The following is a 26,666-nucleotide window of genomic DNA, read 5'->3' on the forward strand; positions in this document are numbered from 1 at the left end:
GTCTTGATAGAAAATTGGCAGTAATCGTTGTTTTCCTTAAGGAGACACACTGAGGGTCCCCAGCAGCGATCAACTTGGTAATCTGGATAGTTTTGATAGATAATTGGCAGTAATCATTGTTATCTTTAAGGAGACACACTGAGGGTCCCCAGCAGCGATCAACTTGGTTTTCTGGATAGTCTTGATAGATAATTGGCAGAAATCGTTGTTTTCCTCAAGGAGACACACTGAGGGTCCCCAGCAGCGATCAACTTGGTTATCTGGATAGTTTTGATAGATAATTGGCAGTAATCGTTGTTTTCCTTAAGGAGACACACTGAGGGTCCCCAGCAGCGATCAACTTGGTTATCTGGATAGTTTTGATAGATAATCGGCAGTAATCATTGTTATCTTTAAGGAGACACACTGAGGGTCCCCAGCAGCGATCAACTTGGTTTTCTGGATAGTCTTGATAGATAATTGGCAGAAATCGTTGTTATCCTCAAGGAGACACACTGAGGGTCCCCAGCAGCGATCAAATTGGTTATATGAATAGTCTTGATAGATAATTGGCAGTAATCACTGTTATCCTTAAGGAGACACACTGAGGGTCCCCAGCAGCGATCAACTTGGTTATCTGGATAGTCTTGATAGATAATTGGCAGTAATCACTGCTATCCTTAAGGAGACACACTGAGGGTCCCCAGCAGCGATCAACTTGGTTATCTGAATAGTCTTGATAGATAAATTGGCAGTAATCGTTGTTATCCTTAAGGAGACACACTGAGGGTCCCCAGCAGCGATCAACTTGGTTATCTGAATAGTCTTGATAGATAAATTGGCAGTAATCGTTGTTATCCTTAAGGAGACACACTGAGGGTCCCCAGCAGCGATCAACTTGGTTATCTGAATAGTCTTGATAGATAATTGGCAGTAATCACTGTTATCCCACTGAGGGTCCCCAGCAGCGACCAACTTGGTTATCTGGATAGTCTTGATAGAAAATTGGCAGTAATCGTTGTTTTCCTTAAGGAGACACACTGAGGGTCCCCAGCAGCGATCAACTTGGTTATCTGGATAGTCTTGATAGATAATTGGCAGTAATCACTGTTATCCTTAAGGAGACACACTGAGGGTCCCCAGCAGCGATCAACTTGGTTATCTGGATAGTCTTGATAGATAATTGGCAGTAATCACTGTTATCCTTAAGGAGACACACTGAGGGTCCCCAGCAGCGATCAACTTGGTTATGTGGATAGTCTTGATAGATAATTGGCAGTAATCACTGCTATCCTTAAGGAGACACACTGAGGGTCCCCAGCAGCGATCAACTTGGTTATCTGAATAGTCTTGATAGATAAATTGGCAGTAATCGTTGTTATCCTTAAGGAGACACACTGAGGGTCCCCAGCAGCGATCAACTTGGTTATCTGAATAGTCTTGATAGATAATTGGCAGTAATCACTGTTATCCCACTGAGGGTCCCCAGCAGCGACCAACTTGGTTATCTGGATAGTCTTGATAGAAAATTGGCAGTAATCGTTGTTTTCCTTAAGGAGACACACTGAGGGTCCCCAGCAGCGATCAACTTGGTTATCTGAATAGTCTTGATAGATAAATTGGCAGTAATCGTTGTTATCCTTAAGGAGACACACTGAGGGTCCCCAGCAGCGATCAACTTGGTTATCTGAATAGTCTTGATAGATAATTGGCAGTAATCGTTGTTTTCCTTAAGGAGACACACTGAGGGTCCCCAGCAGCGATCAACTTGGTAATCTGGATAGTTTTGATAGATAATTGGCAGTAATCACTGTTATCCTTAAGGAGACACACTGAGGGTCCCCAGCAGCGATCAACTTGGTTATCTGGATAGTCTTGATAGATAATTGGCAGTAATCACTGCTATCCTTAAGGAGACACACTGAGGGTCCGCAGCAGCGATCAACTCGGTTATCTGAATAGTCTTGATAGATAAATTGGCAGTAATCGTTGTTATCCTTAAGGAGACACACTGAGGGTCCCCAGCAGCGATCAACTTGGTTATCTGAATAGTCTTGATAGATAATTGGCAGTAATCACTGTTATCCCACTGAGGGTCCCCAGCAGCGACCAACTTGGTTATCTGGATAGTCTTGATAGAAAATTGGCAGTAATCGTTGTTTTCCTTAAGGAGACACACTGAGGGTCCCCAGCAGCGATCAACTTGGTTATATGAATAGTCTTGATAGATAATTGGCAGTAATCACTGTTATCCTTAAGGAGACACACTGAGGGTCCCCAGCAGCGATCAACTTGGTTATCTGGATAGTCTTGATAGATAATTGGCAGTAATCACTGCTATCCTTAAGGAGACACACTGAGGGTCCCCAGCAGCGATCAACTTGGTTATATGAATAGTCTTGATAGATAATTGGCAGTAATCACTGTTATCCTTAAGGAGACACACTGAGGGTCCCCAGCAGCGATCAACTTGGTTATCTGGATAGTCTTGATAGATAATTGGCAGTAATCACTGCTATCCTTAAGGAGACACACTGAGGGTCCCCAGCAGCGATCAACTTGGTTATATGAATAGTCTTGATAGAAAATTGGCAGTAATCACTGTTATCCTTAAGGAGACACACTGAGGGTCCCCAGCAGCGACCAACTTGGTTATCTGGATAGTCTTGATAGATAATTGGCAGTAATCACTGTTATCCTTAAGGAGACACACTGAGGGTCCCCAGCAGCGATCAACTTGGTTATCTGGATAGTTTTGATAGATAATTGGCAGTAATCATTGTTATCTTTAAGGAGACACATTGAGGGTCCCCAGCAGCGATCAACTTGGTTTTCTGGATAGTCTTGATAGATAATTGGCAGTAATCGTTGTTTTCCTTAAGGAGACACACTGAGGGTCCCCAGCAGCGATCAACTTGGTTATCTGAATGGTTTTGATAGATAATTGGCAGTAATCGTTGTTATCCTTAAGGAGACACACTGAGGGTCCCCAGCAGCGATCAACTTGGTTTTCTGGATAGTCTCGATAGATAATTGGCAGTAATCGTTGTTATCCTTAAGGAGACACACTGAGAGTCCCCAGCAGCGATCAACTTGGTTATCCATTCTGAACAGTGTTGACTGATTTTTGGTAATAACTACTGTTTTCATAGAGGTGACATGCTGAGGGTCCCCAGCAGCGATGCGATCAACTTGGTTCGCGATGAACTTGGTTATCTGAACAGTGTTGACTGATTTTTGGTAATAACTACTGTTATCATAGAGGAGCCTTGCTGAGGGTCCCCATCAGCGATCAACTTGACTATCTGAGCAGTAGTGATTGATTCATGGCAATGATAACTGTTATCTGAAAGGAGGCACAATGAGCGTCCCCAGCAGCGATCAACTTGCTTATCTGAAGAGTGTTGACTGATTATTGGTAATCACTATTGTTGTCATAGAGGTGACATGCTGAGGGTCCCCAGCAGCGATCAACTTGGTTATCTGAGCAGTAGTTATTGATTCATGGCAATAATCACTGTTATCCTTAGGGATCGGGCCCCCATCCTGAACTCCAGGCCAACACTCAGTACTAACGACCGAGCTCCAGTAGCGTGTGCGAGGGAAGGAGGATACGACTGACTCTGGATTTTCGAGGATGAGGGTCCCCAGTAGCGATCAATTTGGTTATCTGAGCAGTAGTAACTTATTCATGGCAATAATAACTGTTATCTGAGAGGAGACACATTGAGCATACCCAGCAGCGACCAACTTGCTTATCTGAAGAGTGTTGACTGATTATTGGTAACAATTACTGAAACCATAGCGGGAGACATGCTGGGAGTCCCCAGCAGCGATCGACTTGGTTATCTGAACTGTCGCCAATAGGGGTTTTCACATCTAACAGTATGTCGAAACTACGAGGAATATATTCAGTTCTATAAATATAACATGCATGGCCCAGTGCCCTTACTGTGTATATCAGTCACCTGAAGATGGCCAGTTCACCCCCCCCCCCTGCGCCTGCCTATAGTCCCCCTTTAAGATTGGACGTTGTACAACGAGAAGACCTCTTTATTGAGACGACCCCCAATAAAACCACCCACGTGTTTCGTGGTCTTACGGCGAAAGGTAAAATTCACCATTGATACTGTAGCGGTAAAAGGGCTTATTATATTTTGTCACCGTATAAACTTCTTGCAACTCTGAACTCGAACCCAAAGACTAAACCAACTAAGATATGTATTTACATTATTTATCATCCATGTCACTCTTACTTCTCATCTACAACCGACACTGAAGCATTACAAAATAAGGTGCACCACAAAGAATCAACAAGAGTTGATATAAAGGAATCTTACCATGCCATAAGATCAAGGGTGAAGTCAATTAAAATACTCTGGCGCTTTTCAAGAGAAATGTCTTGTTTGGCTACAGAGGGTGAAGTCAATTAAAATGCTCTGGCGCTTTTCAAGAGAGATGTCTTGTTTAGCTACAAAGCGTGAAGGCTGGCTTTCTGGATCTGCCAGGACTTACTTAAAACATCTGAACATCATCATTTACTATGGTAAATAGCCTAGCCCACATATCAGGCTCCGAGCCAACGAGCACTCAGTAATTAAGGAAACAACCAATCAGTACACAGCAGCATCAATACAAGATTATCAGACAGGGCCAAGGGCAGGGACCTAGTAGCCAGCTGCTAATCAGGAAGATCATAAAAGGGGTCAAACAGCTTAAGAGATAAAGATTATGAAACAATGGAAAGGAGCAATTAAGAAGGGAGGTGTTGAAACTCATAACGGTTAACGATCCTGGGTGTCTGGGTTGACCAGGGCTAGAGAGATATAAGAATTGCAGCAATTCCTAATATTGTCACAATACTCTGGATTCCGGCTCTGCATGCTGCTCTCGATCTACTTCTGGACGATAACCATGGACTTTCAAAAGTGTTTGGATGAAATATATCACGTTCCTCGACTTTGAGTGTCATTTGAGTTATAAGTAAAATAGTGCAGTATGGCTTTCAGGTCATTGCAGGATTTAGAAGCCCTTGTGACAAGATGCACGGATTCTGGCTGTTGTCCCGGAGGTGTCACTAAGTATCACTGTCCGCTGTGTCCCGCTTATAAATATAAGCCTGCCAGAAGAAGCAATATCTTCAAACATGTATTGAAATATCACTGGAACCACAGATGTCCAGCAAACCCCGCGGGTAAGTTAACTTTTTATAACTTTTTCAGGGTAGCGGGGGGGGGGGGCAGGGGGCACATGCCCCCAGAGGACACCAAAGTACGGTATATGTGTTTTTGACCGTGATCTTGGGAGAAAAATGTCAAAAGGGTCATTTTGCCCCCTCCCCAGAGAGCCTTTTGCCCCCCCCCCCCCCCAAGACGAAAGAGCTATAGCTACACCCCTGTTTTTCCACCGGGCTTGTTTCTTCTGACTCTTCTGTACATGTCGGGATACATTGTACGAACGATTTTTATGAGAAATTACATTTTGGGAGCAAAATCTATAACCCTTTCTGTGCATTTCAAAATGAACGATGTATGGTTATTTGCCCCCCCCCCCCCCCCCCCCTATAGGTTACGGCCCTGATTTCTTCTGTAAAAATTGTGATCTATCGAAATATTATTCGCTTCTATGAGAAATCTATCATCTCAGGTTGGTTTAGTCACCTTTGTATTCAAACAGGGTATTAGGGTATTACGTCATGCAGGAGAATTCATCACAACCGTAAACAGGTGCTATCCAGGTGTCCGCATCCTCGAAAATCCAGAGTCAGTCGTAGGGGAGACCGGGGCTATAGTGTGCCACTTGCGTTTTTTTCGAAAACCACCCCCGTTGTATTTTTTCGGTCATATTATCGCATGAAGAAATCCACTACACGCATCTTTGTAGAGACAAGACCACAATTGATTTTTTACGCCTTTTAGCAGTTAAATTGTCAATGTTTGACCGCGACGCATCAAAGAATGCGTCAAGTGGTGAAACTGAAATTCGGGTTAGTCTTGCGAGTAACTGGTGCGATTTAAATTGGTGATTGACCACGGAAATTTTTTTTTAAATTGACAAGTTTGACAAAAGTGGACATTTTTACCCATATCGGCCATTTTCACTCCAAATTTGAACCCCCCCCCCCCCCCCCCATGGCCAGGTTGTCGAAATTCAAAATTATTTTTTTTACCAAACAATTTATTTATATCTGTAGACTTGCCACAGCAAATATTTTTTCAATACCTCTCCAAATATGTACTTGAGAGTAAAAAACATGCACTCGTCTAATTGATAGGCCTCGACCCTCCAACCTATGAATATTCATTAGTGGTCTTGTCTCTGTAATTCTTACCTGAGCTGTGTGCGTCTACCCGGCCGACCCTTTTAAAAGATTTTGGGGGCAGAAGTTAATTTTGTGCCCCTCAAAGTGCAAAATCTTGGACATTTTGAAAACCCTCTTTTGATATGAAGCATTAGAAGTCCTAAATAATTATGGTTCCTACATGACTTGTTAGCCGACCTAATGTGGAATGATACAAATACAAAAACAAATGCAATGCCAGCATTCTGATACATGGCATAAAATCCAAGTGCCCGTGGGACACATTCGCCCCCCCCCCTCCACAGTGGGGCAATGCAAGTGGGAAAAGCTTCTTCAATTGTTTTTAAAGCATAATGTCCCGGGGCCTATACCCCGATGCGGGAAACGTTCGCTCACTTCAAAAAGACATTTTAAACGTTCAATTAGTCGGACAAATCAAGGTACAACGATTCAAAAATGCGTTTTATTTGTGGTCAAGTCCTATTGGTATCACACAGAGGCCATTTAGTTTCATTCCTTTCAAGATTGTGTGACATAAATATGACCATTATCCTGAATATAGTATAGGCAAACTAGCCCCGGTCACGTGACAAATGCAGACTGCAGACTGCAGACTACTCCTTTTTTTACTTGACAAAACTGTTTTATATAATCATAATAATCATCATACCCGACAGACCAACCGCCAGTGGCACATAGGGTTGCGGTTAAACACGCACAAAAAAGTGTATCCACTTGCACACTATTTAAAGTGCAGTTCGCACGGATGTAGTACGTAGGGCCTACATCACGTTAATCAATAAGGATATCTCTTGTGACCAGGACTGTATATACAACAGTTTTTTTGCTGAGAAAATCCTTTATGGTTTGGCCTAACAACACCTGTTTGGAAAGTCAAATAGGCTGGTGTCTTCAATAAACCTAAATCAACAACATGAACAAGGGGAGTCTGATAGTGTGTTTGGGTTTATTCATTCTGTTATCTTCGATTAGATTTACCCTGTCAATCAGCACTTGTGGTTATGTAATGATGCCTTCGGAGCTCTTCCTGGCTTAATGTTTGCCTAGCTAATAGCCTAATAAGCTGCCTTTGAAGAAGTGTGAGAGTAAATGAATCACATGTAGTTAGGAATTTCCAATTATAGCTCTTATGATCATAATCAGGAGGTCGCTGGTTGGATTCTCGGATGGGTTCGTTTTAGTGTTTTAACACAGCTTGCTTTTCTCCACGACACAGAACAGAAGGAAATTGGTACCTAGCTGGCAGAGATGGCAAAATACATATGAATTTTAGCCATGAGGGCTGCATTAAAAGCAGCAGCTCGGACTGCGTTACTTCTAGAGAGTAGATCTTGAAGAGCTTGAATCATGGATGTGATTATTATTTTCGTAACAACTCTTGCTGTTAATAATACCAAATCCTGCCAAAATACCTGAGCATCAAACAGGGCCTTTTAAATCGTCTTCCCTATTATGAGACATTTGCCTGGTTAGAAATCCGCAAAATTAAAATGCGCAAAATAAACATTTAAGACTGAAAATTAGCAAATCCTCGAAAAAAACCTGCCGCGAAATTAAACTTGGTTACAGCATGGAGGTATTATTAAGAATACCTCCATGGTTACAGTATACCCTGTTTCAGGTTCATAGCTTCAGCCGTTAAGAAACATGCCAAAGTTATACTCTAACAGCCAATTTTCGTCATTTAATCAAAAAAATGGTATGACAAGCGATGCAACCTTGCTAGGCGTCCCTGCCAAAATACGTCACTAATAAGAGAGATATTGCACTTCCTACGTTTTCAGTTTTGGCCTCCTGGTGGCCAAGTCTATCCTTAGATCGAGCCCAAATTTGGCGTCAAAGATAAACTGATGTAGGGGGTTAATGGTTTCAAGTTCAAAGCTTTAGCAGGTAAACTGATGTAGGGGGTTAATGGTTTCAAGTTCATCGCTTTAGCAGTTAAGAAAAGTGCGATAAAAATATACACACTGAAACGGCCAACGGGAAACGGGACCTTGAAAACCAGCACGATAAGTGAGGCATGTATCATTGCTAAGAGTACCTACCACAAAAGCTGGTGGCCAAGTTGAATTCTCGGACAATTCAGTGTCAGGGTTCACATTACCTAGGGGAACACGTGTTTCGAGTTCATAGCGGTTAAGAAACGTGCCACAGGATGCGACGACAATGGACGACAGACAATGTGTTATTGTATAGAGCCAAAAAGCTAGATGCTAGATCTAAAATTGCATTTATAATATTGTACAGTCTGCGGTCTGCAGTCTGCAGTCTGCATTTGTCACGTGACCACTAGCCCCAGTCTCCCCTATACGCTCCTCCCCTCGCATACGTTCTAGTGCTTTGTGTTGACCTGGGTTCAGGATGAGGTACCCCAGGATTATTGTATTTTTGCGCCTTATAATGATGATATACATCAAGGAGAAATTTAATGTCGACTGTTGAGGGGTGTCTAGAAAACTAAGATCTAAGACCTAAGACTCTATAAAACTCGGACCCAGCTACAAAACTAGTGTCGGCTTTTTGCCAGAGTGTTAATTAAGCAATTGTTTTGGTATTGACATGTTATTGGGAGTTTCTTAAACCGCGCTGCCAACAGGCTGATAACAAAAAGCTACTCATTTGACTCTTGATGCCGACCGTCTGGACCCGGCCGGGGTTTTCTCGCGCATCGAAAAACATGTAAAGCGCCACCCAACGTCTGTGGATCATACGACCGCTTACAAAAACATGTGAAGACGTCTGTTTGAGGTACGACCGCTTTTTTGCGGTTTCCACGGCCCGACTCTCTCTCGGATTTCCCCGAACAGATTTCCCGCCAAGTCAAAACCAACGAGCCTACGGTACAAAAAACACGTGCGTGGGGCACTTCTAAGTCACGTGACACCGTTCGCATAAATTATTCCAAATCGGGAAGCGTACCAATACAGACAAGTGGGTGTGGTGTGGTGACGCCGTCGTTTTTGTTGCTAGAAACACAGCATCACGACACTCACAGTGTGGCGGATACTAAATCGATATGTTTAGGCCTAGGCTACTGTATGAAGTCAGCACACAAGATCAATGCAGCCTAAATATTGATCACAAGGAACGTACTATCAGGGAAGTATTTTTCGCGGGATCTCAAAGCTTTTTTGGTAGGATCTGTTCTATTCGAGACCGCAGTGTTTCGTGACGAAAGAGCTGCAACGCCAGTCACCAGGCATGTCAGGCGTGGCACCAGTGTGGTAGCGTAATAGTGACGGTGTAACTGTGGGGCCCCCCCCCCCCCCCTCCACCCACCCACCGGTAGTGAAAAAATTTCACTTCTCAGGTTTCAAGGTATTGTTGAGACAATCCCTTAATTCACCTGGGAAGACCACAAATTTGACCCTCTAGCACCTGCCCATAGTCCCCCTTAGGGCCTATGTAGAAAATGGCAGGTTGGCCTTCGCCGTAGACTACACAGTTAGACTTGACTAGTAAGAGTAATTCTGGTCCATTAATTTATTCAACGGATTCTGAACCTTTGCCAGACTACCGGGAATAATGGAACCAGCCTAGCTTTAGCTTTTAAGTTTTAGGGCCTATTATCATCATCAGGCTAACATTGAAAATGCGCTGCTAAGGGTGCTTCATTATTAACCAATCAAATGAAAACAAGAAGACATTGTGAATGTCATATGGTTCCCACGTAGTTATATTCAGTAACAACAAGACCAGCTTCGGTTGTCCTTGTAATCTGGGAGAAGTACTTGTACAAGACAAGAGCATGTTTGACATTGACTTTGACCTTGAATCTTCAAGGTCATTGCATAAATGAAATGAGTGATCGCAATAACCTAAGAATAGATGAATTTGCCATGGCTCTAACTATACCATGGACAGAGATATTTCAAAAATTGTGAGTTTCACCTGACCTTCACCTTTGACCTTCAAGGTCATTGCATGATTGAAATGAGCTACCTCAACAACCTATGTATAGGTGAAGTTGCCATGGCTCTAACTGTACCATTGACCAAGATATTAAAATAATATTAACTTTGACCAACATTAGCACTGGGTGGTTACTGTTGAAAGTCTAAAAGTCTGGTCATTATTGGGCATCTCTATCTACATTTGAATCCACCAAAATAATGTATTTCAGGATGTAGAAGGCAATTTGAACTGTTAGTTGTTCAAGAATGCTTGACTCAAAATAGTGCATTGAGCGATTTCTAATAATATTGACCCCTGGTCCAATAGAATAGGCAAGAACAACAGCTCGTTGCAATTTCATTTTAAAAGTGTTGCGGTATAACTGGCAGTGGCAATCTAATTAATGTAAAAATGAAAGTGAAATAGGTTACAATATTTGAATTACTGTTGACTTACTTTTTAGCATAATGTAACATTTCAGTAACCTTATTATTATTCATTTTCATTGAAGTGACAGTAAGTGAGCACATGGTCAATGGCCATTTTATTTTCATTTACATTTTATTTTCAGTGCAATGCTCCAAATATAACATCCCTGTTTGTATTTACAGAAAGGTCCCATTCGGGGGTATATATCTGTACAGTAAAAACATACAGATACAATATTATACGTAATAGTATGTATATTTATTTTGAAACATTTTGCAATTGTTTTTTTTAGGTTTACACTCTGTCATATGCCGTTTGCCACATACCTGTACAGAAACCAGTCAGGAAGAGTCCCATTTTCACTGCCCCTGTTGTGAAAAAACTTTTGTACGGAAAGACTACTTCAACAAGCACATTCAGAAATGTCAAAGGAAAGACAGCAGGTAGCCCTGGATTTCATTATTTTCCTCTTGTTCCAGGACATGAACATTATAAAAAAATCAGTACCATCTATTCAGAATTGTGATCTTTTACAAAAGTCAGTATTGAAATTTGATTTTCAGTCTCAAAATAAACAAAATATTTTGAAAGCAGTATTTTTCTAATATAATTGGACAGGTTAATTCTAAATACGTCAATTTTTGTGTTTACTTTAGCTCTGTATAGGTTGGATGGAAGTGGCAATTGCAAAGATAGGGTCCTGCCCCAGAAAATTAGTATTGGCTAACAATATTCAGAAAGCAAAGTGTGATAATAGGAGAAAAATTTAGGGACAGCTATCCTTAAATTTCAACATGTTCCTATTTCTTGACTTTGGATGTCCCAATGTTTTGGCATTTACCCATACTGTATTATTTGGTTTCTGTAAAACTATATTGAGATCTTGAAATTATCTCAGTGCTTACCCACCTCTAACTTTGAGAGCCTTTTTGTTTCAGCAGACCAGAAACTAGAACTCCTCATCTTCAGGTAGAAGAACCAAGGAATGTAGATCTGACAAGGTAAGTTTTAACAATCAGCCCCTCCCCTTCCCCCGTTACTGCAGTCCCTCCTACAGAGTAAAGTTTCAAGATATCTCTTGTGGAAATGATATTTATGACATAGATTTATTAGTGCTGGTATTGTTTAGGTAACCAAGTTTATCACCTCTTGGGACCTCTATAGATATTTTTCTCCAGAATATCAGTATGTTAAAAATCAATGCCAATAATAATCAATCAATGCCATTGAGATAGCAACCATAGCTTAAGTTCTAATCAGTACTTGTTTTATAGTTTGATATGACTACATGTATTATAGTATTAATGATTGCTTTCAGACAAAGAAACTACCCACAATCAACAACTATAGGTGCCGATCAAGATCAAGGAAACACTGGTTGTGGAGATGATGGGAGTAGTAGTCAAGAGGGTCTAAGATCAACAACTATAGGTGCCGATCAAGATCAAGGAAACACTGGTTGCGGAGAAGATGGCAGTCATTGTCGAGAGGGTCTAAGAGAAAAAGCAAATGCTGTAGATCATACTTACTTTGAGAGGCAAGCAGAATAACCAATTATTTTTGAGTTCCATCCACCCAAACTGGCTTGTTTTTTTCCCATGGCTAGCAGCAAGGCCATGTGGTATGTCACTTTTGTCAGCGTCTGTCTGTCCATCAAGAGGACGCAAATGCTCTACCTAGAGACTGCTCCTAGATTTTCTTTTCATATGTGATATGAAAAGAAAATGTAAAGTAGGAGCAGTTTGCGATTTGAAAATTGGCCACACGATTCATGGTTTCACCTCTAGCCTAAAACGCAGATTGCAACAACTTGTTCGCGACTTGGACTTCATAACATAATCCATGCTCGATACCATCTCGTGATTCCAGAATAAAGTGACGAATTACAGAGATTATATATTTCAGATATCAGACAAGTTACGGTATACTTTCTAGATAAACAGATAATCAGATACTCATAGGATCATTCATGGCTTTGTTGCTTTGGTAAAGTACTGTAATTGTTATTTGTGGTAAGTTGAAAAATACAGTAGAACCTCTCGACAACTTACAACTGACAAATGTTTTCTTATGTCATGTGTCCTGTGAGTACAGGGGTCAGGATTCAGCGTAACTGACCAATTCAGGATGAAATGCAGCATTGGGCTTAATAGAGAGGTGTCCACTCTTAAGGGAGGTTCTACTGTACACTGTAATTTCAGCAACTAGATATTGATGTATTTCTTTCCTACTTCCAGCTGTGCTCCAGAAATCCAAAGGCCAACAGCTGAGCAAAGAAAAAAACAATGCAATGAGTGTGGACGCCACATAAATGCTGCAGGTTTTAAGAAACATCTTGAAACCCATACGACAAGAAAAAAGGACATTTATTCAGAACATCATCACTATGCCGTTAAGGTAGATGGTCCAAAAGGAATATTCTGTGTGTCAAAAACTATGAGTGGACTCCTATATCCATTGCACGTGATAAAACTTACGAGTGGAATGGGAGCAACATCCACATGTGAAGACGCAATCTGTTCGGAAACAAAAAAAGCGGCTATAAGAGGGGGAAATGCCTCATTTGAATGCAAGCATTTGCGATCGACGACATACTCTGTTGATGGGGTTTCCCCACAATTAGATGAATCAAAACTTGGTGAGATGGTAGAGGCAAGTTTCATTACAAGGGAAAGGCAGAGGGAAGCACTAGAAATAAGAGAAACAGCATTACGGAACAATACACCTATAGTGACACAATTACCCCCTCTAAAGGGGACACAGAAGTTTGTATTATTTTCGGTGTTTTCTGGAAAAACAAGATACTGGAGTTTATTTAGCAGAACTGTTGTAGTGTTCAACAAAGAAACTAAAGTATGGAACTGCCGCTGCTGTCGGCAGAGGCGGGGCTGCATTCACAAGGTGTTGTGTAAATGGACAATTTATCAAGAGATGCCTGAATTAATTCAAAGGGATGAGGAAGAAGAAGATGAAGGGAGAGTTGAAGACGGAGTAGAGGGAATAGAGATTGCGGAAAGCGAAGACGTAAGCCAACTAGTAGCATATCCTCCAACTGCACCAGGGATGCTGGATAAGATGCATACATACATTGATTCTTTCAAAAAGTACCCGGTCTCTATTGAAAAAGCCAGTGAGGTCGCCCGTGATATATCATCGCCACTGACAGTTGTTCCTCGTGAAATGACCTGCCAAAATTGCCACTGTGCATTGAGTGAGCCTCAGTTGTGCTCAAGGAAAGGACAGATAATCCTTAAAGATAGGATCATCAAAGGTAAAGAACAAGCGTTTCATCCTATCTATTACATGTATCAATTTTAAAAAATGACTTGCAATGGTTTGTCACTTCTATCAGAGATATAAGTGGTTTCAAGAGGCAAAATATCTTAAGCTGAATTCATTAAATGGTGAAAGGGCCATCCTGGATGGTTCAGAAAGAAATTCCTTCTTTAATTTCTCCATAATTGCTGCAAATATAACAAATCTAGTTTTCATAAAGATTTCTCTGGATTGACTGATGCAGTATTGAATATCCACTTTTTTGATGTCACTAAATCATATGTAAATGAAAGAGAGATAAGGTCTTTTGAACAACTGGGCTGAGAACAAATAGTCCAATGATTATGTCCATTTTTTCATATGGAAGTGGACTGGTGAATAAAGCCTGTGTTTGTAACTGATATTAAAAAAAACATGCCAGGGTAATATTGAGTCGCCCTACGTCGACGGCTACGTAACAAAGATTGTTGTCAATGGACTTGTCACCTCGGATGTAGTTGATATGAGGAAAAGTGAGGATGCTGGCGTCGACTGTGCATTAAGAGCTTGAAGCTTCTTTGAAGGGGGGAGAAATTTGAGTAGATATTATGAGCATCTGACATCAATATCAATCTATAAGTTATTTTTCTACAGATGTCTATGTGTATGTGAAGCACTGCCTGAGGTGTAAGATGTCATATCGGTATCAAGAATGGTCAGAAGGATTCCACAACTACAATGATTCCCTCTTTTTAGGATTGGATGTGTGCCTTTTCATACGGGCAGGACTTAAGGTAAATGTTCAAAATAGATGCCAATCTCGGCCTAGCCTTGTACGTGGTCATTCATTTCTGATCTTTTTCCTCTGGGAATGACACATCAAGAAATATGGCTAATAATTAAGTCTTTTGGTGGGTTGTGACAGCGGTAATATCACATTGAAAGACTCATGAGAATCATGTGCTTGAACTTGTGATTGTATCCAAATTTTGAGTGAGGCCAAGATATACATGTGGGGGGGGGGGGGGGGGGGTGACAGTTACACTCATCCCACCAGATATTGCCCCTTATGCCCATTCTATAATTCCAGAACCACGTTGCCATCAGCCGCTGTGTAGGAATGCTAGAAGATCTTATAGGAGAAACAATCAAAAGCAATGATGTTGTTCAAGCCTATTTGCTATTTGAGTGCCTTACAGAACACTCCTACAACTTTTATTGTGTGCTCTGTGGTCATCACCCAGTGACTTTAGTTTGGGATGGACTGAGGAAGACCTCATTTCGACTCGCAGGTAAAGAAAATCTATATCAGTTGGGGGAAAGGATCCTAGTTTTTGTGTGTTGTTGCCAGTGGATAGGGGGCATTCTTGACTCGGTCGTGGAGATACCTGATGCTTGAATTTTAACCATTAAAACCCATATGGTAGAACATTGTGTGAAAGGCTATGTCGCCGAGTCGAACTGATTGTTTAGGGGTTTTTTAAAATTCAAATATCAGAGCAACTAAGGAGTCCAATGATGAAATGAATCCAAACAGGAGATGTGCGCCAAAAGTGTACAAACATTTTTCAGCTGAATCGTAGTGCAACTTTTACATCCTGCTACGGTGGACATGAGTTGAACATGAGTGGCGCTGCAGAAAGTAGCAATAATAGCTTGGGGTCTGAATTAAGTAGCAGACAGTGGCTTTGTTAGGTGAAAATTATACTGTAAGCCCAATCCATAAGTTACCACTCAGCAACTAGCATGGCTGTGAAGAATTGTGGTTCCCTTCAGCCTCATACAGTCCATTTAATTTATGCATCCCAACGACATTAGATTATTTTCAGCCTGATCTTGCCTAACATGCAGGTGTTAGGTTTCCTTTTTGCCCCTCCGCTATGCTCAAAGGCTCGCTTATATTTGCTAACTGTAATACGATTTGCTAATTCAGTTTCAGACATAAAACCTCCAAATGCCGAAACGCCTGACCGTGTCAACATCAGAGACTTCTGGTTGGGGGTGGAATCAAATATGTTCAGCAAGTCAGTTACAAAAGGTAAAATAATTTTCCATCTTGAAAAAACCCTCTACAGTGCAAGGTCTACAGTGTAAACTTTCTGACATCACCGTGGAGCACTTAGCAGTTTGACCTGTTTTTCAAGGTCTGAAAGGTCAAACTATTGAATATGGTGACTAAAGTGTGGTCAATATGACCTACATGTACATTTCAGGTATAAGTAGGTCAAGCTCATATAATTTGAGACATATTTCCTGAAGCCTACAGTGTAGATGTAATTACACAGGCAAAAGTTCCCATCAATTGATCTATAACAGGATTGATCATCAGCAATTCTATCAAGGCCAAGGGCTATCAATGCATCTGTGATGGAGAATCTCAGTAGATCATAGAACAAATTTTCAATTGCTTATTTGAAAGTTTTAATGAATGGCACTCGGGGAACAGCATAGGCTATTAAAGCCCTAGCTGTTCATTCAAATTTTGGAATTAGAAATAGAATGGAAAAGTTTATTTTTTTTAATTGCTGAGTGGACTGATCCATATACACGTATATCCCCATCTTCCTGAGCTCAAAGAAGAATACAATGAACATAAACATCATCAGTATTTAACAAAAACTTAGAATTTGGAACCAGCTGGCCAGGAGAATTAAGTGACAGTTGTGGAATTTTAAAGTCCATGAAAGGAACTGAGTTCAGTTCAACTGAAAGGTTTTATGCATTTTCAGGTAAATCAGCTCATCCTGAGATTGTTCCTAACTATGATAATTGGAGCCCATGGATTGGTGAAAGAACACGTTCAAGTCAGCTAGTGTTCAACACAGAACACAAGAAGTGCACTCCTTCAATGACTGATGATGAAAATGGCGAAGTAGTACCAGAGGAAATTGTCAGTCGGTTACTGCAGGATGAAAGGGTGAGTTTTTTGTTATACTGTGTATTACCACTTCTGCCATTTAAAGGAATACCAACTCTGGGTTTCTTACATGAAACCTGTGTTTTAATTTTATGTTGGTCTGATATGTCATGTCAAACATGAGAAGTCCTGAGTAATGATACATGTATACCATCTCCAAAATTGTATATCACATGTGGATGAATGACAGGATTTTTTGTTTGACAGACTTTGCCAAATCACACCCTGAGGTCAAATTGCATTATTTCTGGTCTGGGGCGGAAATCACAGTGGTTGAAATTGTCTTAAAGGGCAAACTTGGCCATAAGTCCTTTTTAACATCTACACTTTGCCACTTGGAGATGTGATGAAGATCGATGTTGTGTATACCTACAAGATGTTAGCGGACAATAATCAGTTGCTTCGTATCTTCCCCTGTGGAAATGTTCAGCAAGGCTTGTCATGTGTTGCTAAAGTTGAATTCTGCATTCAGTTATTAACCAGCAGAACATTGGAAGCACCTACATGTGAAGTGTTGGCTGTTCAAGGGACAAAATCTGTGAAAAAACAGCTGTTAGTAGCACCTTCACAGCAAATCGTAATGGAGAGCGTTAATACAAATAACCAACATTTATTGTCATTATTAATCAATCATGACAGTCACAAGAAAAAAAGGCCTTTCTCTTTGCATTTTACCTTGCCAGCCTGCAAACGTGAGAAGCCGAATTGGAAAAAATGGAAACGTACATGAGGTCAGAGACGCCGGCTTGTATTTTGCAAGGATGCCAAGAGGCGTGTTTCATACTTTTTCTTCTTCCTTAACAAGCTAAATGCTAAATGTGTTGCAGGAATGGAAAGATCTGGCTCTCAGTGGATTTTTGAATTTGCAAACTTGGGGCAAAATTAAGCATTTTAGAGGTATTTTTATCCTAGTAGGCCCTAAGTGCTCACATAAAGGACAATATGTACATGGGTTTATTTCTTGGCTCATTGCGTCGAGAAATTTTCGCAATCCCTCCCACATGGATTCAATCTTATTTGGAGGCTAAAATATCTCATTTCTAACAATTCTTATTACTTTTAGGTCACTGCCATAAGAAGAATATGCAGGGAAGTTGGAATCCAACCTAAAGGCTCAGCTGCTGATATGGTGGTTCAAATACGGGAAAAAGCAATCACAAGAGGACAACTAGATCTAGCGTATGAGAAGGTTTTTGGAACTTCTGGTAATATACTATACTTAACTTACAAAAAATTTGTTTTATCAGCCCTTAGCATCAGTTGACATTGATGTTGAATTGATGTGCAAAGAATCGGAGCAGAAAACCATCATCTCACTTTAAAGCTTAACCCCAAGCGGCCAAGTTAGAAAACACAAACGCCCTACACCAAACGTTCAACTCTACTTGAAACATGATATTGATTGACACCCAGTGACAGGTCTCACTTGATAGCACAAACAACAAGTTCATTGATGAGACAGGTCACAGAGGAGATCCAGTGAAAAGAAAAAAATGAGAAAAGTATTATTCCTCAAGCATGTCAAGCGGGTTTGAACTTGAGACCTTCAGCCCTTGATCCCTACCGTCTTACCCGACAGGCCATGAAGTCGTTATTTTCACTCTTTCTTTTCGCGCAAAAACTGGTTATTGCCATCTGTACTGTTTTCAGTTTCAAAGTGGCCTCTTGCAAATTGCCCATTGACAAAGTAAAACAATTAGATTCTGTGATGATTATAGGAGCATGTGCCTGGTTTTTTTTGTAGTTTTTAAGATGCAAAATATTTTCAAGTTTTTGCTATTATTAAAACCGACGGCGTGCTTTCAGGGCCTTCCTGATGAGAAGGCATTTGACTTTGTCCAATTTTCATGCGAGGTCGCAAGGTTAGAATATACACTATGTGATTGTGAATAAATTGATGTGACCGATGCTCCACATCCAGCAGTCTGTAGTGTTAGTGATTACAGTAGCGCCATTGTGGCCTGCTGGTAGTCTATCAATATCATATCTAGAGGGTGTTTATAACATGGCGCACTAGCATTAGCATGCAATATAGCTTGAAGATGAAACAGATGTGTATTGCCACTATTGTTAAAAGGGACACTATAGCCAGCACCTAGATAGGCAAGATAAATTTACACGAAGTTGCCAATTCACGCTTGTACAAGGAATACATTTAAATAGCGCCGAGTCAGATATAGCCTAGTGCCCTAACTGTGCATATTAGTCACTTGAAGATGGCCAATTTAACCCGCCTGCCCCTGCCTATAGTCCCCCTTTAAAGAAAAAAACTATCAAAATCTGTTTGATACAAATGACCATGGCAGGAATCAAACCACATTATTGTCGAATGAAACAACTGCCAAGCTAAGATGATTATAAGTAAATAGGCTAAAACTTGACCTACATCAAGATCACAAAGTTCAAAGTAATGAGCAGATCTTCTAAAATTGAATCTGAAAACTTTCCATATCAGCAACCCACTCTCAAAATTATCACAAACCTCACGCTTGACGTACATTATTTTGCAGGTGGACTGGTTATTGGTGCTTGTCCCCATGGCATAGTTTACAGCATGAAGAATCTGCTGAGGTCAGAAAGCCCGCGCGATTACATGGATCTACTTCGCTCCATGAAGCACCGCCCAAATATCTCTGTAATAGATATAGCACACCTATTGGCAGCTCATGGCAATAGAACGGAGGCGGGTTTCTTCAGTCCGAATGAGGGTCGTCTAAGAGCTCCAACACCTCAAAACATTGCTATGGCAAAGGAGGGATTAATGTTCGATCTGCCGGACCTTGATGATGCTACTACTGTTGAGTATGATGAAAGCGAAACAACCAACGGCCACCCAGTGTCCCATTCTTCATCCCATTATGCGCTGTATGACTGGTTCCACCAGGGTAATTGTAAGAGGGAAAGGGAAAAGCTGAGAAACATCTCACTGCTATCTGGATTTGCTGGGTACACGAATACTCAGAAAGTAGAGCAACTTTTCAATTCAATGAAGAGGGACCTCTACTTTCTGAACCAGATGTCACCAGTTAGCCATGTCTTCATGTGCAGGTTGATTTTGCACCTGCACAATGAACAGCTCAGCAAAACCATCATCCAAGGCCAGAGAGATGTCTGCAACAGACTGTCTTTCAACCAGTTGGGCCAGGTCATCCATCAAGAAGACACCCAGCTGATGTCAGGGAGTAGGCCTACCAACGGTGAACCAGCAGAGTCAGATGTAACTGCAAGAAGAGCCGCAGGGCCACCATTGCGCACAAGTAGAAGAGCTCGTCCGAGGCCTACAAGTGAAGATATAAATCACAGCTCGTCAGGTGCTCAAGGCATTCTCCCCCAAAATAAAGAAACTCTGCCCAGTGACACAGCAGCTAGACCAAGTCTGCCAACAAAACAGAGTACTAGTAACGAAGATAGGTCACGAGCCAGGGATGTCCAAGATCATGGAGTTCATCCCCAAACGTCTGCAATTTTAGAAAAGACCCATACTATTACAACAGGGGCAGATCGGCGAGGCCTTCAAAGACTCATCGACTTGAGAGAGAAACTAGTAGGCTTTACCCAACGTTTATCATCAACACTTGACCCTGAGGATACAACGGCCCTTCTACTTAACATCATATATGCTAGCGAGACGCTCTTCAGGTCAGGCAGGCAGCATTTGGTGCATGGTGGAGTGGTTCAGGATCGCTACATGCAATGCCAGGGAAACTCCAACTACTGTGCTACATGTGCTGTCAATAATCTCCTGGGATATCATGATGATGGCACGTTCCCAGTGCCAATAAACGAGATGGATGACATTGCTGATGAGATGTGGCTGGCATCATTCAGGCAGCCAACAACCAGAGTTCTTCCTGTGAGAGACATAGAAGGCTTCTACAACTTTGAGGTTATGGATATATGTCTTCAGAGAAGAAATTACACTTGTACAAGACTGCGGAGAGATGTCGTGAGTGCTGTACAACCATTAGAAATTGTCCAAAATTGTTTGCTTGGTGAAAAAAATACAATTGGATGGATCGTTCATCTCAGCCATTCTGAACACTATATAACCATCAAAATCACATCGCCAGGGATATATGTCAGGATGGATTCTGGTTCGATGGGAGTGCCCTCCACAAGTGTCATGACTGCTGAAGATGTTGGGAGATTCATCAAAAACCATAGTCTGGGTCAAGGAGGTGTTTACCAGGTCCATCAAAACACCTCACATCCAATGGTAAATATGAAGCCCTCCCGAGACATTTATATATAGACTCCTTAGTATTCTTGGTGAAATTTATTCAATGAGAAAGATTTAATTGACACAATAAAACTTATCACAACTACAGTTCGATCACGGTCATCAGAACTTTAATTAAATACGATGGCAATTTCTGTGAAGGTGGAAAAATGCTCGGCGATATATATACATTTTAGGTTATTTTTTTAGAAACATACCAAAATCAATATATTCAACTTCAGCAATTAGTTTTGGAAGAGGATCCAGACAACGTTCTTATGAGTAAATGACCATGAAAGCCATCACAGCCTAAAAAAATCACTGAAGGCTGTGTAGGCATATATAGTACCTATATGTACAAAATATAGTATTTTCCTGTTTTAAATAATTTCAGCATTCAGCTGTGCAAGAAGATCCTGAGAGTGGACCTGGACCAGTGGAAGAAACGCCACAAAGTCATGGGGTAAGCTATAAGTCATCAGAATATTTGGCCTGAAAAATCAGTGTCGGAGATGAGGCAAGCTCGACCATGAAGGTTTTTGCATCACACTGGCAATTCAACATTAATAGGTCTAGGTATAAGATTCAAGTTGTTTTTATGGGTAAATGACCGTGCATCATCAGCGCCTGAAAATATCAGAAAATTCTCAAACAAAGTAGGTAGCAGGCAGTCAGAATTTAATGTTAGTATTACCAGCTTTTCAAGGAATGTACCAAAGTTGCTTTCTTTAATTTCAGCATTCAGTTGTACCAGAGGATCCTGTGAGCGGACCTGGTCCAGTGGAAGAAACGCCACAAAGTCATGGGGTAAGCTATCAAGCTAAGTCATCAGAATATTTGGCCTGAAAAATCAGTGTCGGAGATGAGGCAAGCTCGACCACCAAGGTTTTTGCATCACACTGGCAATTCTACATTCAAAGGTCTAGGTATATGATTCAAGTTGTTTTTATGGGTAAATGACCGTGCAACAGATCAGTGCCTGAAAAAGAGTCATCCTAAAACAGTGTGTGTAGTGGCGAGAATATAGCATTTCCTGCTCTTTTAAAAAGTACCAAACTTCACTTCTTTGAAAAAAATTTCAGCAATCAATTGTGCAAGAGGATCTAAAGAGTGGACCTGTAATCCCTGGGTCAGCAGGAGAAACGGCACAGAGGAAACAGGTAACTTAGCTGAGTCTTCATTATTAAGTATATGGCCGAAAAAAGCAATGTGAAAGCTGAGGTTAACTTGACCACCAAGATTTCTTATGTAATGCTGTATCGACGTATAAAGGAAGTATAAGACTATGATGCACAGGGCAGGAGCATGGAGCTTTCCCTGTAAAAGCCCATGGAATTCCTAACCAAGCGATGAAATTTAACCCAGAATATTTGAAACAAATGGTCGTCAAGATCAACTTCAGGTCTCATAATTTAGAGATGGAACGAGACAAAGGACTGGGGTGACCTGCTGCGACTAGGTTTGACCATAGGTTTGACATAGAGTCAGTTTTGGGTGTCTTCCACAATTACAGTAGTACTGTTGGAGTATGTCACATCGTGTGACAGCTGGGAGTCTCGTACACACTGTGACATCATTGATAATCAAAAGGGTCTCATGATTTGGCATTTACTTTTTTTTAAATCTGAAACTTGAGCAATATTACATTATCATGATTACTACTTTATCAATCTTTACTTTAAAAAATCATTGGCACCTTCGAGAGGGGGTTACCTCGACTTAGTGATAATATCACTAAGGTAAAAATGGATACCCAGTACTTCCATCATTTTGTGCGATTTATATGGCATTGATAATATTGTGACAATATTAGGAATTGCTTTCCAATATCTGTAATTATTATTTCTATGTTCCTCCCTAGCCCTGGTGAACCCAGACACCCAGGATCGTTAACCGTTATGAGTTTCAACACCTCCCTTCTTAATTGCCACTTTCCATTGTTTTATAATCTCTATCTTTTAAGCTGTTTGACCCCTTTTATGATCTTCCTGATTAGCAGCTGGTTACTAGGCCCCTGCCCTTGGCCCTGTCTGATAATCTTGTATTGATGCTGCTGTGTACTGATTGGTTGTTTCATTAATTACTGAGTGCTAGTTGGCTCAGAGCCTTATATTTGGGCTAGGCTATTTACCCATTAGGGGTGTGTGTAATTAGGTATAAATAACGATGTTCAGATGTTTTTAATAAGTCCTGGCAGATCCAGAAAACCAACCTTCACCCTCTGTAGCTAAACAAGATATTTCTCTTGAAAAGCGCCAGAGCATTTTTAATTGACTTCACCCTTGACCTTACAGCATGGTAAGATCCCTTTATATCAACTCTTGTTGAAACTTTGTTGTGCGCCCTATTTTGTAATGTTTTTGTGTCGGTTGTAGATATGAGGTTAGAGTGACGTGGGCTATAAATAATGTAAATACATATCTTAGTTGGTTTAGTCTGTGGGTTCGAGTTCAGAGTTGCAAGAAGTTTATACGGTGACAAATATTATAAGCCCTTTTACCGCTACAATATTGCAGATGCAACCTCGAGGAACAAAAGACAAGGAGCAGAAAGAGGACCTAAAAGAGCCAAAAGCTTCAGGAAAGCCCTATAATTTGCGAAGAATTCCAAAAAGAAAAGTAAGAGATGCCAACCGGCGTTCAATGTGACTCTGAAATTAAAACGTTTATAACTTTGTCCATGAACTGGTCGGCCCCAGCCCCTCCCTTTCTCAAATCCTGGATCCACCCTGATACATTGTTTGGGTGAATACATTACCTCTCTTAGCGAACACCTCTCTACTAAGGACACCCTCTCTATAAAGGACACTGCATTTGGTCGCAAATTAGTCAGTTCAATTCAATTTGACCTCTGTAATCAGGACAAGTATCAATTAAGGAGAGCGGTTATCAGTCCCAAGGATGAGGTTCTACTGTATATTGCATGCAATTCTAGCATAGCCCACACTTATACAGTCAGGTTTTTGATGGGATACATGGTTCCAATGATATAATATAAATGAATTCATCCAATATAAGAAACGTGGAGATTGCCGTGTTGATCAGTATGAATAAAAATAGGAAAGAATTGGATGGTAACACCATTTTTTAGATCAACTAAAATTTTTGACTCATTAAAATATCAGTTGATCTAAAAAATGGTGTTACCATCCAATTCTTTCCTAGTTTCATCCAATATAAGCATCTAAGCATTTAGGATTCAGCATCCATTGATTTTTTCCCGGCCAGGTTCCAATTTGTACCTGTATGAAAGAAACAAGTAGAGTTAAAAGCTATGCTCAAGGACTTAAACACTGTTAAGATGAAATACATGCGATCTTTATAGTGTTGCAACAGAGTCCGCTTGATTATAAGTACAGTGCTATGCCTATAACCACTTTGCCCCCCGATAACAATCTATTCTAATCCAGAATAAATCACATCAGATATACATTTAACTTGAAAAAAGTTGGGCAGTTGTAATAGAAATGCATATATTAATGCTAAAGTTTACTGACTTTCATCTTTTTTCTAGAAATTTCGGGACTCTTGGGATTGTCCCTCTATGGTAAAAAAGTCCAGGAAGCGGTATTGTCTTTGCAAGAACTTCGATGATGGGAGGCAAGTTTTGGGCATGAAAAGTAGTATTAACGCATACTTGAAAGTAAATAAATAGAAATTATATAGGTTTAAAGCCAACAGCAGTGGGAAATGACTCTTCAAAGGTACCCAGAGGTATATAGACTTCATTAGGTTCTTGTTTAAAAAAATGGTTGTAAAATACACTGCTAACTGTTTATACTGTGGGCTTACATTAAAAACTGCCCTTTCAGGTTGTACATTAAGTGTGATGGTGGATGTAACAATGACTTTCACCCTGACTGTGTTGGCTTAAACCCAGAGGACATTCAGCAAGAAAAGTTCTTTTGTCCAGACTGCATGGTAAGCCTCATCTATATTACATTAGAAAAGACATGAAAAAAGAAGATGATGTTCAGGGAATTGCTAATAAATGTTTAAAAAATCATAATGTTGTCGTATCTGGGACAAATCTAGGAAAAGGTGTCTGTGGAAGCTTCGGCCATGACCTGCTGCTTTTGTATTTTGGACCAATCTTAACATACTCTGATGCGCAACCATCAGTGTGGGTAGTGGCTTTGAAATTAAGATAATTGTGGACGCTGCTGTCACCCATCAGGTTACTAATTTGGCCTTGAGTTGATTGCGAAAACAAAACTCTAATGGCCATAAAGCATTCTACATTGAAAAAGTAATAATGAGTCACAGTGGAGTGTTTAATATATGTTGTGGATAACATTTCAGGAGGTTCAACAGGAAGGACACTCGCACTCGCAGGAAGCAGAACATGTGCATCGTATAGATGCAATGGGAAATTGTGTTAACCAATCACCAGGATATGACTGTTGGGTAAGTTTTTTAATGATTTTTAACTGTAATATTTTACCTGTTGATTGATCATCCTTATTTACCTAATATGCTTGCGAGGTAGTGCGGTGGTGGTGTTGCTACCCATTGTGCAATCAAGTCATTATGAGCATTTGCCCACACGAGTTGATGGAATAGTGGGAAGAATGTCCACTACTCAGGTGATGCGCCTGGCTTATTCCTGAGTGAGAGTAAAATTCAAAAAATCTTTTTTTCTTATAAAGTTTTGGTAAGGAGTTTCACTTATAGTACCACAGGAATTTATTGATTTGTTCGTACCAGTGGTACTTTTTTTCCCTGTTCTGAGACTGATCTCTTTTGCAATCTCTAGAGTTGACAATATTGCACTTCGTACACATGCTGCCATCTAGCTTTCACAAAAGCTAATTTGATCTTGCCAGGCTACGTCATGGTTGGTCAATAAGCTTTGACTTATAATTACCCAGGCTCCAATTCTGATAGAATGTGTCATTCAAATTTCATGTTCACCAGCAGCCGAGAGTCACATATTTTAAGAAACAGTGTCATTCTTATTTGCAAGACAATTATGTGAAATTTTGATTTCAGATGCAGAAAGAAATTGGTGGACAAAATGACACAAACATTTCCAAAAAGGTGAATGAAGAAAATGTAAGTCAGAGTACAGAAGCAAATTTATCAACAACTACTGAATGTTGCATATAATTGACAATCAAAAATGACACACCTTGCTGCAACAGAAACGTGATAAAGAAGCTGCATCAGTGAAAACAGTGTTTTGTGTAAAGTAGGAGTGGCAAATTCATAAGGCCCTCATAAATCCAAAGTGGTTATTCACAGCCTCGGATCATGCATTAGGGGAAGATTTTCCTCTAACCCACCAGCAGTAAGGTTTTCTCACCTGAAATTTTCAACTTTCACCCAGAAAACTTTTCAATTTTCAGTCAGAAAAACCTTACGGCCTGTGGTAAGAGAAAAATCATCCCCCAATCCCTTTTCATAATCAATCACATTCAAAATAATGGCTAACTGGACTTAGCGCTATGAAACAAAAACAAGCGAAATGGAGGAGTAACCCTTATTTTTCATTGTGCCTGGTTTATTGTTCCTATAATAAACTTGGGGCTAACACAGCCACAGAATAGCTCGGTCTTCGATTTGTGGATGACGTAATGCTTCGTCGTGGGGTAAATTCAAGGATCAATACATTAGGTACATACTATTCAAAGTGATGGTGTAGTGCACAAG

General features: G+C 40.6%; 1 protein-coding gene and 1 long non-coding RNA gene across 2 annotated transcripts; both read left to right on the top strand.

Moving 5' to 3' along the window:
• The first annotated feature begins 10,980 nt into the window (after positions 1 to 10,980).
• On the top strand, positions 10,981 to 12,034 carry LOC135497765 (uncharacterized). Its single transcript, XR_010448953.1, has 3 exons — positions 10,981 to 11,067; positions 11,563 to 11,625; positions 11,943 to 12,034. It is a non-coding gene; the product is annotated as an uncharacterized LOC135497765 (long non-coding RNA).
• A 4,544-nt stretch (positions 12,035 to 16,578) lies between these two features.
• Positions 16,579 to 20,653, top strand: LOC135498393 (uncharacterized). The gene is made up of 4 exons (XM_064788650.1): positions 16,579 to 16,796; positions 17,860 to 18,001; positions 19,307 to 20,440; positions 20,625 to 20,653. The coding sequence occupies exons 1-4, from the start codon at positions 16,728 to 16,730 to the stop codon at positions 20,651 to 20,653; spliced, it is 1,374 nt and encodes a 457-aa protein (XP_064644720.1). The 5' UTR covers positions 16,579 to 16,727.
• The last annotated feature ends 6,013 nt before the right edge of the window (positions 20,654 to 26,666 follow it).

This window comes from Lineus longissimus, chromosome 13 (assembly GCF_910592395.1).
Source record: "Lineus longissimus chromosome 13, tnLinLong1.2, whole genome shotgun sequence".
Taxonomy (NCBI): Eukaryota; Metazoa; Nemertea; class Pilidiophora; order Heteronemertea; family Lineidae; genus Lineus; species Lineus longissimus.

What these genes read in the sequence shown, in the direction of transcription:
- LOC135498393 (XM_064788650.1), top strand. Translation starts at nt 16,728, where the DNA reads ATGACTGATGATGAAAATGGCGAAGTAGTACCAGAGGAAATTGTCAGT. An exon ending in GAAGGTTTTTGGAACTTCTG is followed by an intron (nt 18,002 to 19,306) that starts GTAATATACTAT and finishes ATTATTTTGCAG; the next exon opens with GTGGACTGGTTATTGGTGCT. An exon ending in CGAGACGCTCTTCAGGTCAG is followed by an intron (nt 20,441 to 20,624) that starts GCAGGCAGCATT and finishes GGCATCATTCAG; the next exon opens with GCAGCCAACAACCAGAGTTC.